Here is a 14544-nt window from a genome sequence, read left to right as displayed (position 1 = left end):
ACACCTCGTGGCTTGTGGGATCTTATTCCCCAACCAGGGATTGAACCCCGGCAACGGCAGTGAAATCTCAGAGTCCTAACCAGTGGACTGCCAGGGAATTCCCTCTAAGGCTCTTTATTTATTTATTTTATTGGAGTATAATTGCTTTACAACGTTGTGTGCATAGTGAAGCAAATCAGCCATATGCATACACACATCCGCTCCCTTCCTACCTCCCATCCCACCTGACTAGACCATCACCCTCTAAGGCTCTTTAAAGTCTCCTTTTCATTTAACTTTCTAAATTGATCTCTTACAAGAATCTCCTAATGTCAGCCATACTGAGCGTCTCATTGTCTTATTCACATGCTTTATACCTTTCCTCTCCCTTCCTCGGTCTTTTCTGAAATTTTTCTCTCTGCCTTTTAAAAATTCCTGACTGCCAACAGCTGTTACTTTCCTTTGACACACAAGTTGCATTGTGTTCTTAGTTATTTTTCATATATGTGGGTCTTTTCTCTCCAACTGCATCATAAATTCTTGAGCTTATGCCCGTGTCATATATTTTTCTGTCACCTGTAGCAAGCACCAAGAATAACTTTTTAAAATATTGGGTATAATCCCAACTGGTTTGTAAACTCATTTAAACGATTGAGACTGTTTTTCTCATTTTTTGTAGTGAGCATAGTTTATAAAGTATCATGAGGGATATAATGACTAAAATACAGTTTCTCCCCCCAGGGCATTTGTAACCTGTAGAATCAATAGGCGGTGTACAGCCAGCTCAGTGTGCTAGGTGATAGGAAAGAGATACAGACTCAGCTCTATGGGAAATTGAAGGATGAACACATTTTCATTGGAGAAGGTTTTGTGGGCTGGCTGTATCCCTGAATTTGCCCTTGAGTAAAGTTTCAGCAGATGAAAATAACTAGGCTTGGAAAGGGCATTCAAGGCTGAGTGAAAAACCTGAAACAAAAGCATAGCGTGAAAGCACCAGGGCTTCTGTAGGGGTATTTGCCAAATCGATCATGTGGGTGATTCACGTGCATGTAATTGAGAAAATGAACCTCTGATCTTATCGGTTGTTCAGCAGTGTTTCTCAAACATTAGCCTCAGAATTACCAGAAGGGCTTAAAATGTGGATAGCTGGCCCCCCTCCAGAGTTCGTTTCAGTAGGTTTGGGGAGGGTCCCAAATTATTTGCATTTTTAGTAAGTTCCCAGGTGACACTGCTGCACATTTTGAAAAGTGCTGATTCAGAGCTCCGGTCCCTCTGATATCTGCCTTAGAGAAATGTCTGTCTTACATATGCAAATACCCCAGTGTCAGTGCATCATTGTATTCATGTTGCTTTATGTACACACATCTGGTCTTCCTGTAGGTTGTAAGTTCAGGCTCCTTACATCAATCAACCCCTAGCACAGTGCTGTATCAGTGGTAATACAGTAGTAAATCCTGTGCTTGCTAACTTGGCGTCCAGATCTAAAATTATCTGAAGAAGAAGCACATGCTTTTGGGAGGCCTTATAAACTGGGAAGCCCTTTGTGACTCAAAATGTAAATCAAAAATGCCTATAGCAGCAGTTCTCAAACTTTTTTCCTTAGGACCCCTTTACATTCTTAAAAATTATTGAGGTCTCCAAAGAGTTTTTATTTGTAGGTTTTATCTATTGATATTTACCATACTAGGAAGTAAAACTGAAAATATTTTAAAATATTTATTAATTTATTAGATATAATAATAAACCCATACATGTTATATTTCTTTAATGAAGAATAACTATTTTCTAAAGTAAAAAATTTAATGAGAAGATGGCATTGTTTTACATTTTTGCAAATCTCTCTAAATGTCTGGCTTTAACAGAAGACAAGCTTAATAGAAGTGAACTCCTGCATTTAATCTGTAGTGATACTTTCTTTAAAAAAAAATGCATTTATTTATTTATTTTTGGCTGCATTGGGTCTTCGTTGCTGCGTGCAGGCTTTCTCTAGTTGAGGCGAGCAGGGGCTATTCTTCGTTGTGGTGGGTGGACTTCTCATTGCGGTGGCTTCTCTTCTTGTGGAGCACGGTCTCTAGGTGTGTGGGCTTCAGTAGTTGTGGCGCACGGGTTTAGTTGCTCCACGGCATGTGGGATCTTCCCGGACCAGGGCTTAAACCCGTTTTCCCTGCATTGGTAGGCCGATTCTTAACCACTGTGCCACCAGGGAAGTCCCCATACATTGTTTTGATTGAAGTACATGAAGAAAATTGGCCTCACAGATTTATAGGAAAGGAAGAGCATTTTCAGATAATTATGGATTTTCTTCTTTAATACTACTCCAGGGCTTCCCTGGTGGCACAGTGGTTAAGAATCCGCCTGCCAATGCAGGAGACACAGGTGGGATCTTCCTGGACCAGGAAGATCCCACATGCTGCAGAGCAACTAAGCCCGTGTGCCACAAGTACTGAGGCCCACATGCCACAACTACTGAAGCCAGCACACCTAGAGCCTGTTCTCTGCAACAAGAGAAGCCATCGCAATGAAGAGTAGCCCCCACTCGCGGCAACTAGAGAAAAGCCTGTGCCCAACAACGAAGACCCAACACACCAAAAATAAATAAATGAAATAAATTTATGTATAAAAAACATACTACTCCAAAAACTTGATAGGCTGTAGTTTCTTAAAGGTGGCATCTCAAACTATATGAATGAATTTTTATTGTTACGTAAAAATCCATTGGTCTAATTTGTGCTTTGAATGAACCCTTAACCCATATGGGATTTTGTAACATTATACATTTCTGGTTGGAAAATATTGATTTACTGAGTTATGAGATCTTCCAAACATTGGCACATTAAAAATTATGTTTGTTAACACCATCGATCTCATCAGAAAAATCTGTAGTATTGCAAAGCTCTCAAGCTCACAGCACAGGATAGGTTTTCCAAAATTCTTTCTCTTGAAAGCTTAAATTTTATCATTGTCAACAAATAGTTGTTTTCCTTGAAGTGACAGGCTCACATAGTTCACTTTCAAGAAAATGTCTGCTGGAGATACCGAGTCTGAGTAACCACAGCTTGTCAGGAATTCTTTCAGGTGGAAATGGTGTTCCGTGAACAGAGTGGCTGGTTGAGCTTGCCCCTCGGTTGCACGTGTGCTTTTTATTGAGACGGTCATTGTGCAGGGGTGTTCAACAGAAGTGGTTCACATGGACTTCCCATTTTGTTACTCAGAATATTAAAAAGGCACATATTCAAGGTTGAAATTTAATAAAATTATTCATTTTTATGCTTTATCAAGTGCTTTATCACATTCTTATGTGAAAGTAGTTTTTTTTTCCTGGAAGCACTGAGTACAGAAAAGACTAGTACAGTGTGCCTCTACTGCCTTGATTACGGCATCTACACTTTTTACCCACTATTGCTTCTGTAAATGTCAACACTGCAGGAGAAGGCAAGTCACATCTTAGCAATATTATGAAAATAGTTTTGACTCCCTGAAAGGGTCGCTGGGTGCCCTTAGGCATGCAGGGCTCACACTTAGAGAACCGTTGCATTAAAGTAACAAAAATCAGGGTTGGCAGGACCGCCTGTCTCTGTGTCGCTCCTGTCTTGGAGATCTTACCCTCCACTTTGTAAGCTCAGAAACTCTTTTTTTTAAATCCATATACTCAGAGATTAGACTCATACTAACAAATTCAGAGATTGAAGTTTATAAAATATAACTTTGTGTATTTATAATGAGTGAAATGCCAAAAGGCACAATTCCCTTTGGTCGCTCTTAGAAACCCAACCCATATGTGAGCAAAGGATTTTGGAGCATTGTCTCAAATGTCCTTAAATGCTGATTTTCACCCAGCTTTTCCAAGTCTGCTCCATAGACGCCCTATGTTTATTTTCCAGAGAACCTTTTCCCAGGGTGAGTAAAATACACATTTTCTTTTTAACTCTTTCTCTAGACTTCTTGGGCTGTGCTTCTTTTTAATTTGGCAATGCACAGTCACCTTTCTTCCTTCTTCTGGTGTATTTCACGTTATGTTAAATTACTCAACATGAAATGTATGTGTATACGTATATAAGAATCTGCAGTCTAACAAGATCCCCAGGAGATCTGTGTGCACATAATGAACAATGGAGGGAATACCCATGTACACACCACCCAGTTTAAGACATTGAACATTACCATTATGTTGACTTTCGATGTTGTTTTTATAACTGATTATTACAAAACATAGCATCATTTTTTGGTTAAATTTTAGGTTCATCATGTTTAGGTTGCTTTCTTCACAAATCCACTTTTTTTTTTTAAGTACACTGCCTCTTAACTACAATGTAAGACAGATAATTTTATACTTAACTATTCATCTCTGTACTGCTGGGTTCATCTGCTAATTGAGCCCAATTCCAAACTCTTTAACTTGGCCTTCTATAGTTCATGTTTGTGATTATCAGTCTTCTCTCTCTGTCACCAGCCTCTTCTCTGAACAGTCTCTTTCGCTCCTTACCTTGTCTAGAACTTGGCTGGTCTCTGAAGACACTGTTTTCCCTGCAGCCCTCTCAAGGGCCTACCTCAGACTTGACCGTGTTGTTTGATGCTGTAAATTGCTGCTTCTCAGGCCTTCAAAAACCGCAGCCCCTTCGAGGCTCTACCATGCTGATATCCACTGGCCTCCGCCTCTTCCCTTCATTCCTTATAGCTTCTGCCTCCTTCTTGCTATCCACATCTCCTCCTCCAGTCCCTGTATTTTAGACTCCCACAGTCCTACCAGTAATCCCTTCAGCGCTCAGGCCTCTGAGTTCCATCCCCACGGTCAGAGCCTTCAAGCTTCTCACTCTAAACACCACCTCTGATCCACTGACCCCTTGCTACTCAAAGGGGAGGGGGTGTCCTCAAAATGGCAGGATTAATACCTCTGGGAGTGTTGGAAAGCAGAATCTGAGGCCCCGCCCCAGAGTTACCAAGTCAGAATCTGCAGTTAAACAAGATCCCCAGGAATTCCCTGGTGGTGCACTGATTCAGAATCTGCCTGCCAACGCAGGGGACATGGGTTTGAGCCCTGGTCCGGGAAGATCCCACGTGCCGTGGAGCAGCTAAGCCCGTGCGCCACAACTACTGAGCCTGCACACCTAGAGCCTGTGCTCCGCAACAAGAGATGCCACCGCAATGAGAAGCCCGAGCACTGCAACAAAGAGTACCCCCGCTCACCACAACTAGAGAAAGCCCTCGCGCAGCAGTGAAGACCCAACGCAGCCAAAAATAAATAAAATAAATACATTAAAAGAAAAAAAAAAGATCCCCAGATTTGTATGCACATTTGAGTATCCATTGTCTTCATTGTGACAATCCTTCATCCTCTCTGAGACCTCTGATCCAATTTTTCACTCTGACCCCACGCTGTCTTCACTTCCCTTTTTACTCATCTCAGATTCCCAGTGCCATTTTAATCACTCCTATAAAACACTCCTTTAAAATCACCATCACCTCCCTTGCTTTTCCCTTCTATTTTAATTTAACTGGCAGAATTTTGATTGTAGTTGAACTTAGCTATCTACCTTCCTCGTATCTGTGCCTGAGCAGAAGCTTGTTATTAGAGAAAAAATAACGGGAGACTGGTTTTGCTTTAAATTCATGACCACAAGCCTCACGTGTACTTTGGGCTGCTTGGCGTTCCTTCTACATTTCCCTAGTAAGCTCCTGTTTCTCTGCTCAAAGACAAATATTTTTGTGTGTTCAGCACTCTCTCTGAGCCTCCCAGCGGTTTCTCCTTTCCTGCTTACCCCACCGGCCAGTGAGAAAATGGAAGAGTACCTTTTACATAGTAGTTTCTCAGGAAATATTTGTTGAATGAATGGATGACCATCTTGTGGGAAGATTTCCTTCAGAGAGTGAATCTGTTCAGCAAAGTACCAGGTCCCAAAAGCGCCAGCACTAATTTGATTGACCTTGGGAAAGTCACTTACCTTCTCAGACCTTAATTCTCTTTGTCCGTGAATGGGCATAAAGATATTTGTTCACCTACCTTCACAGCTATTTTGAGACACAAATAAGGCAGGGTTTTTTTGTTTTTTTTTTGCAGTACGCGGGCCTCTTACTGCTGTGGCCTCTCCCGTTGCGGAGCACAGGCTCCGGACGCACAGGCTCAGCGGCCATGGCTCACGGGCCCAGCCGCTCTGTGGCATGTGGGATCCTCCCGCACCGGGACACGAACCCGTGTCCCCTGCATCGGCAGGCGGACTCTCAACCACTGCGCCACCAGGGAAACCCCAGTGAATTGATTTTTTTAAAGCAAGCCTGACTTGGCATTCATTAATAATGCATGAAGAAGAAACTTAAATTGGAAGATTTAAAAACCAACATTGTTGGGTTTTAGTTTTATTTATTTTTTAAATGAAGAATTTTTATTCATCAAAAAACCATGACGAGAAAGAAAAATAATCAGAGAAGGAGAGGATATTTACAACAGATGTAACTCAATAATGATTAGTACCAAGAATATATACAAATCAATGAGTAAAAGACAGCTGACATGAACACAACAGAGACAAGTTTTGAATGGGCACTTTTCAAAAGAAGACTTGCAGTGACCAGTGAACACAGGCAGATGCTCAAGTTTGTTCCTAATTAGAGAAATGCAAAATAAAACCACAATGAATGTCTCAACATCACACTGGCCAAAGTTAAAGTCTGGCCATATCAAGTGTTGGTGAACTGGAACTCATACACAGCAGGGGAAAAGGAGAGGGATATTAAATGTTAAAGATGTGCCTACCTCATAATCCAGCAATTAAACTCCTAGGTAAATGCCCTACAGAAATGTGTTTATGTGCACAAAGATGCTCGTTGCAGCATTGCTTATAATAGCCCAAAACTGAAATCACCATAGAAGTATCCGTCGCAGTAAAATAAAGTGGTACTAAGGAAATGGCACATCATACAGTAATGAAAATGAATAAGTCACACCAACACGCGAATTGTATAAGCAATGTTGAGTGAAAGATACCAGACACAATGTACAGTGTGATTCCATTTTTATACGTCAAAAGTAGGCAGAACAAACTAATCATATTGTTGCACAGATAACCGGTAAAACTATTTTCTAAAAGGGGAGTATTGCCATAAAGTCAGAATAGTAGTTACCTCTGGGAGACAAAGGCGAGGCTGGAGGGGACACACAGGGAGATTTTGGAGTGCTGGCAGTGGCTTTTCTGCATCTGGTTTGTGATTACATAGCTGTTTGCTTCACCCATTAAACTGCATATCTGTTTTATGTACATATCTGTTTTATGTACTTTTCTGTATATTTTACAAAATTTAAAAGAATGAGAGAGAACTTGTACTATGAAATATTAACAGTGATTAGAGCCATAATTATTAAAATAGTGTGGAAAACTAGAAGGCCCAGAAATAGGTCCAAGACACAAAAAACACAGAGTGTTTTTTTAAATTGCTCCTAATTCTCTTATTGAGACAGACTAGATTTTTCTCCTTCATTAAATCTTGGTCACAGTTCCCTGCTTTGGGATTCAAGTAGCTCAGATGGACCGAGAGCTAGAGGCATGAAGATTAGACAACAGAAGACATAAGACTTTGGGTTTATGACCGTTCTTGGGTTCCCGATAACCACACACGCCTCTGTTTCTTAGGCCGAGGCTTTAACTTGGCCAGTGTTTTGTGAGCTTAGCATGTTGAGCTGCAAGGTTTGAAACTGGCTGAGGCTGGCCTAGTCGCTAGTGGCAGTTTTCAGAATTTCTCTTTAGAGAGGAGTGCTTGACCTGAGCCCAAGAATTCAGTGTTTAGCCCGAGTGAAATATTTTAACGAGTACTTCATCCTCTCTTCTCGCCGCTATAGTAGCTTTTCCAGGACGATCGTGCCTCCTTTGTTCTGTCCTTAACTACCTGACCCTTGTCACTTTATGATATTGGACCATGGTGAAGAGTAGCCAACACACAAGACCCCATGGTAATCTCTGCACTTAGCTTGTCCCCAGCCTCCTCAAATATTTTTGCACGAGTAAATAGCCTAGAGGAGACTCAGCGAAACCCTCCACCTGTCTAAGGCAGTAGCAGGAGCAGGTAGCTCGGCTTGCGGTGTACACACTGTGTACGGTGAGGGTCTGGCAGTAAGGCATGTGGTTTCAAATCCGACTCTGAGTTAGAACCACCTGGCCTGGCACACAGCCTCCCAGCACACTGCCACCGTCCTGGCAGTGAGGGTGATGGTGGTGACAGGAGCCCAGGAATTTTGTATTAATAGCCAGGATCGGCAACTCCTGTCTTCAAGCACACAGCAGTGCTTTCTCTGTTAATCCCAGTCTTCCCCCAAGCCACAGGGCTTACCTTTGACTTTGTAAAAAACACTTTGTGCCGTTTTGGACCCTCTTGAGAACCATGGGGAGTCTTCAGAGTGAGCCTAATGAGGCTACTGTCTTGGTTTGATTTCCGTTCAGTCTGATTATCTTTGGTGTTTGTTTGTTTGTTTGAAGATATTTTGATGTGGACCATTTGTAAAATCTTTATTGAGTTTGTTACAGTATTGCTTCTGTTTTTATGTTTTGGTTTTTTGGCCTCGAGGCATGTGGGAATCTTAGCTCCCTGACCAGGGATCGAACCTGTACCCCGCTATTGGAAGGCAAAGTCTTAACCACTGGACTGCCAGGGAAGTAAGTCCCGGTCTGATTATCTTTGAATAGAAAAACGTACATGGCTATATTAGTTTCCTGGGGCCGCCATAACAAGTGACCACAAACCAGGTGGCTTAAGACAACAGATTTGTTCTCTTACAGATCTGGAGGCCAGAAGTCCGAGATCAAAGTATCACCAGGGTTGGTTCCTTCTGGAGGCTCTGAGGGAGAATCCGTCTCATGCTTCTGTCTTAGCTTCTGGTGGCTGCTGGCCATCCTTGGCTTGTAGTCACATGGCTGCAATCTCTGCCTGGGTCTTCACCTGGCTGTCTCCTCTGTGATCTCCTCTTCTAATTAGGACACTTGTCATCAGATTTAGGGCCCAGGCAGGTGATCCAGGACGAGCTAGCCCATCTCAAGATACGTAACTGAATTAACGTCTGCAAAGACTCTTCTTTCAAATAAGGTCACATGCATAGGTTCCAGATGGACATATCTTTTGGGGAGGCCACCATTCACCTCACTACAGGGACCATAGCAGCTCCTCTGTTAGCCCTGGCCAGATTGTTTACTGATGCTTGGCATTGCTTGTAAGAGAGCCAGAGAGTGAGGTCTGTGCGTCATCATCCAAGCTCGACTACCAGAAAAAAATGCAAAATGCAGCCGTTTGAGAGAGTCAGTAAATAGCATTTTTCTCTTTGAATTTTGTTTTATTGGGTATTACGTCTAGAAATATTTTTCTGTATTCCAAAATCCCAAGGTCTTCCTCCTCTCTTAAAGAGCAAATGGCAAGGTACTGTTTTGCCTGAGCCAGAAGTTGTAGATTCCTACTTGGTCTTGAGTAAATCAGAAGTTCATTGTGTTTCTGTAGATAAAACAAAGATAACTTCCTTTTAGTACTTTCCAGATACGGCTTTTTCTTACAGAGTTTGAATTTGAACCTTTCTCTTGTTTAACATATACTTGGCTTTATACTGAGTTATTGTATAATTCTGTGGATTAAACAGTATATACAGTTAATGCGGGCTTGTGGTCATAAAACTTAAGCAACATAGAAGTCAATGAAGTGAAAACTGAAAACTCCCTTCTCTTTCCCCCATTTAGTTTGGTGCACATTTTTCTGAACCCTCGTCTATGGATTGTGTGGTTTTTAGGCACTGTACTGATCTGGTATTATTAGATACTATAAAGAAAAGTGAATATATTGCCAGCCTTAGCTACTTGTCTTTAGGATAGTAAATTGCTTTTAAATCTATTTCAGCAGCATCTTCATATTTTTGATATTTGTAATTTTCTAGGTTCCTAGGTTCATTGTGGAGATGGTTATCATAAGGAAAAGTTTAGGCTGTGAAAGCTACTTTCATTAACTCTTTCTACTTTGTTTCTCCTATAGATTCTAAACTCTTTTTATATTTTTCTCTTTGCAGATTTAACCCAGAGACTGACTCCACTATAGAAACACCCACAGTTCTATCAATGACTGGGGAAAGATAGTGGCAACAGGCAAAGGAGAAACTGCTCTGATATACTAAGGACAATGAGTATGCTAAAACCAAGCGGGCTTAAGGCCCCTACGAAGATCCTTAAGCCTGGAAGCACAGCCTTGAAGACACCTGCTTCTTCTGGTAATGCTTTATGTTTCTCATTAACAGCAAGTTTTTCATCCTATGTGAAGACTTCTATTTGAAAAATTTAAAAAGACGATCTTATAAAACTTCATATTGTTGAAAATACTTGAAAAAGTTTCAATTAAAAGACATAGAATTTCATATTTAATAGTCTTAATCAGTGAAGAGTCTATTTCATTGATTCAGTGTAAGGTTCTGAAATAGTTGTCAAGTTAATTTCAGTGTTTGATCCTTACAGTGTTAAAGTGTTTCTTCAGTTTTTCTGCCCATGTGTCTTCCTGAACTCATCAGGACCTTTCTCTTGGGGTTTAGGGATATATAGAGAAAACAAAGACTAATCTGGCTTAAAAGATGTGATGACAGTCATTGACCTGAAATTGGCCATCATCATCGAGGGAGCAGGTAGTACAGTAGCTCAAGTCTGGCTCACGAGGGAAGACCTTCCCCATTTTATAGATGAACTTGTGTCTTTTATTATCGTTAACAACCTGTTCCTCATCTGTTCTCCATCTCCTCCTTCAGCATTTCCATTTCCATCCCATAACGGTCACCTAAGGTCTTTAGTAAGAGAGGCAGGCGAGAAGCATCTTATGCTGGCTTTTATCGTCTTTTTACTATATACTGTATACTATACTATACTATATACAGTATACTATTTTACTGTATACTATTAGACCTTATGTTTTCAGCCTTTCCAGACAGGTGCCCACCATAATCTATTAAGTGTACAACATTGTTTCTTCAAGTTCTTCCATCAAGACATTCATAGGTCTTCCTTGAGGGAAGGGATCTTTGGGTTTGCTTTTTTTTTCACTGCTGTATTCCATCCACACACCTAGAAAATTGCCTGGCATGAAACAGGAGCTCAGTAAATATGTGTTGACTCATTGGAGATCCTGAGTTATTTACATTTTATGTATCAGGATAAAACCTTTTCAGAGAGGCCATAAAACATTGTAATAGGGAAGAACCTTTTGTATTCTATTACAAGTTACTCACTAAAGGGATGTTGCCTATAAGTTTAAATTATACATAATGGCCCATCTCTTGGAACCCTGCTTCCCAGGTAGTGAGCATTAAGCTAAAATACCTTTGTGTTCAGCTCACAGGAAACATCCTGACCAGGCCCACCTGTGAATGACTGCAGGGAGGAAGAAATTAACCCATGCCTTCCGGAGGCTGATGGGAACCAGGAAGTGTTTGACTTTACTCCCTCCCCTTTTAGTATAAAAGGAGCCCGAATTCTAACTCAGGCAAGATGGTTCTTTGGGGCCCGAGCCCGCCATCTTGTCGGTCTGCTGGCTTTCCGAATAAAGTCGTTATTCTTTTGCCCCAACAATTCGTCTCTTGGTTACCTGCCTGTTGTGTGGTGAGTAGTACAAGCTTAGACTCGGTAACAACATCTTAGAGGAAAGCTTTACTGATAAAGCAAAGGATTGTGAAGAAATGGGTTTATTTAAGGACTATTTAGCTTTGGGGAAGTCAGTCAAAATTGGCATCCCCTTCTCCTCAAAATCCTTCCTCTTTTAAGACCCCTCCAAATGCCAACCCTTCTATAAGGCCTTCCACTGTTATATCTACCCCTGTTAGAATTGTCTTTTTCACTTTTAGTATTTTTCGGGCATACCTTTTAGCGCTTGAAGTCCTTGAGTCCAGGGATCATGAGTAATTCAACTTGGTTTCTCCAGTATTACTTGGCACACATTAGGTTTTTTTAAATTAAGATTAAAGCAGCTTATTAATACTAAAACTTACACGCTTAAAAGGAAGTGATTGCCAAGGAATTCAAGACACTTTTATGAACATTGTTTTTCAGAAATTCATGCTTGCAGCACTCTGGGAAGAGTAACTGTTGACGTGCAAAACCAGAACTGATGCTAAAAAAAAACTGGCCCCTGTCTTTGGCAGATTATTATCTGTTCTATCTGAGAGCATCCACTGTCTTCTAAACAAACAAACAAACAAGCAAAAAAAACCCTCCACAAATGGAAACTCCACAGTCCCCCTTTCTATGTAGGGTAAAGAGATGTTCAGCACGCACTCTCGCTCCGCTGGGCCACTCTGCTCCCCAGTCTGTGTGATTCACTCCTGTCAGTCAGGCCTCAGACTAGATATCACCTCCTCCAGGAGGCCTTTCCTGACTGCTCTGCCCAGAGGCACTGTCTCCTTCACAGCACTTAGACCACCTGAAGTTACGTGATGCGTGCCTTGACTGTCTGCTTCTCTACCACTAGACTCTGAGCTCTATGAAGGCATGGACTGTGCTGTCTTGCTTTGTCCCTGGTGAAGAGCGATGCCTGGGACTAGTTCCGGAGTGGTAGGAACTCAAGAAAGATGCATAACTTGGATAAATACATTATTTCATTTAATCCTCATTCAAGGAAAAGAACCCCTCAAGATAGATATTACTCCTTTCCCCTTTTACAGATGAAAAAACTAAACTAAGAGAGGTCATGGAACATCCTGAGATCACGATATGCCCAGTAAATGGCAGACATTAAGAATTCAGGCTCTCTTTGCCAGTTCACGCTAAATATTTAATAAACGCTTGCTGGGTGAATGCGTGAGTGTATTTCCAGTGTAAATATCACATTCCTGGCAGAATTTAACTCTGTCTTTACCGTAGGGTAGAGTTTGCCAAGTCATCTTGCCTTTACAGGGAGTGAGGCCAGATGCTCTCTTTTCTTCCCTGCTGTGATTTCCATTTCTGCTAGCAAAGGAGTAGTCTTGGAATAATGATGGTAGGGACTGCGGCACTGAATCCCCTCCTGCATCAAGTTAATTGTGAATGTGTGTGGTTAAATGGGCCTAGTCCTGTCAGCTTTAACTGACCACTCAAATGGGGGAATAGAGCCCGTCTCAGTGGGTCTGAATGGGCATTTGCTCATCATGTGCAGGATACAGGGTGAAGAGTGAAATCGGACCTATATTATGAATTCTGGGAAAAGGACTCCTTTTTTCCCCAATTTTGACTTCTTCCAATCTTAATTGCAGATAAGGACTAAGTCTTATCAGCTCACTGAGTTTTGACAGCATTGAAAATGGTAGTGATGCGGGACTTCCCTGGTGGTACAGTGGTTAAGGATCTGCCTGTCAATGCAGGGGACACAGGTTCGAGCCCTGGTCCAGGAAGATCCCACATGCCACGGAGCAACTAAGCCCGTGCACCACAACTACTGAAGCCGGCGTGCCTAGAGTTCGTACTCTGCAACAAGAGAAGCCACCGCAATGAGAAGCCTGCGCACTGCAATGAAGAGTAGCCCCCGCTCGCCGCAACTAGAGAAAGCCTGCGTGCAGCAATGAAGACCCAGCGCGGCCAAAATAAATAAATAAGTTAATTAAAAAAAAAAGAAAATGGTAGTGATGGGTCAAGTACTTTTTGCCTCCTTGCTAAAAAAAAAAAAGAAAAAGAAAAAAAAGATAAACAGAGTACCTCTTGAAGAGTTGTGGCTACTTCTGTTGCTTTTGGCCCTTTGTCTAGTTTATTTTCCTTTTAACTTAGGGGTTGCCTGCTTAAATATGAAATTGAATCTTTTCTGATCCTTTCTTCTGTTTTCAGTTGCAGCTCCAATAGAAAAAACAATATCCAGTGAAAAAGCATCAAGCACTCCGTCTGCTGAGACACAAGAGGAGTTTGTGGATGATTTTCGAGTTGGGGAGCGAGTTTGGGTGAATGGGAATAAGCCTGGATTTATCCAGTTCCTGGGAGAAACCCAGTTTGCACCAGGCCAATGGGCCGGGATCGTTTTAGATGAACCCATAGGCAAGAATGATGGTTCAGTGGCAGGAATTCGGTATTTCCAGTGTGAGCCTTTAAAGGGCATATTCACCCGACCTTCAAAGTTGACGAGGAAGGTGCAGGCAGAAGATGAAGCCGACGGCCTGCAGACAACTCATGCTTCCAGAACGACTTCGCCTCTGTCCACTTCGACAGCCAGCATGGTGTCCTCTTCCCCAGCCACCCCCTCAAATATTCCCCATAAATCGCCCCAGCCAACCGCAAAGGAACCTTCAGCTACGTCTCAGATCAGCAACCTTACAAAAACCACCAGTGAATCTATTTCCAACCTTTCGGAGGCCGGCTCAATCAAGAAAGGAGAAAGAGAGCTCAAAATTGGAGACCGAGTATTGGTGAGTCCATGAACCTTCCAAGGTCGTTATGTTGACCTGAGTGACGGGTTGAACTACACACATGCGGGCTCAGAATCTGTTCTGTAGGGATGACCATTCATTTTTAGAGTAAGTAATCAGCTTTTCTGGTTCCGTTTATGTGTAAATATACAACAGATTAGAAACTGGCTACGTAGTTTGTGCGTAGTATAAGCGTAGGTTTGCAG

At 41.9% G+C, this 14544-nt stretch overlaps 1 protein-coding gene across 3 annotated transcripts in view; it reads left to right on the top strand.

Annotated features, from left to right (window-relative positions):
- The window catches only part of CLIP1 (CAP-Gly domain containing linker protein 1), a 122417-nt gene that overhangs the window by 25140 nt on the left and 82733 nt on the right, over positions 1–14544 (top strand). For 2 of the 3 annotated variants that reach the window (XM_029220031.1, XM_029220020.1), the window contains exons 2-3: positions 10007–10204; positions 13767–14338. In XM_029220031.1, the coding sequence (XP_029075864.1) occupies positions 10117–10204; positions 13767–14338 (660 nt within the window). In that variant the 5' untranslated portion in view covers positions 10007–10116. Of the gene's footprint in view, positions 1–10006; positions 10205–13766; positions 14339–14544 lie in introns of those variants that run through there. The other variant, XM_029220011.1, reaches the window with a different exon arrangement.

The sequence above is a fragment of the Monodon monoceros genome, unplaced genomic scaffold (assembly GCF_005190385.1).
Source record: "Monodon monoceros isolate NGI ecotype Baffin Bay Population unplaced genomic scaffold, NGI_Narwhal_1 Super_Scaffold_1, whole genome shotgun sequence".
Lineage (NCBI taxonomy): Eukaryota > Metazoa > Chordata > Mammalia > Artiodactyla > Monodontidae > Monodon > Monodon monoceros.
This window is presented reverse-complemented; position numbering and strand designations above follow the sequence as displayed.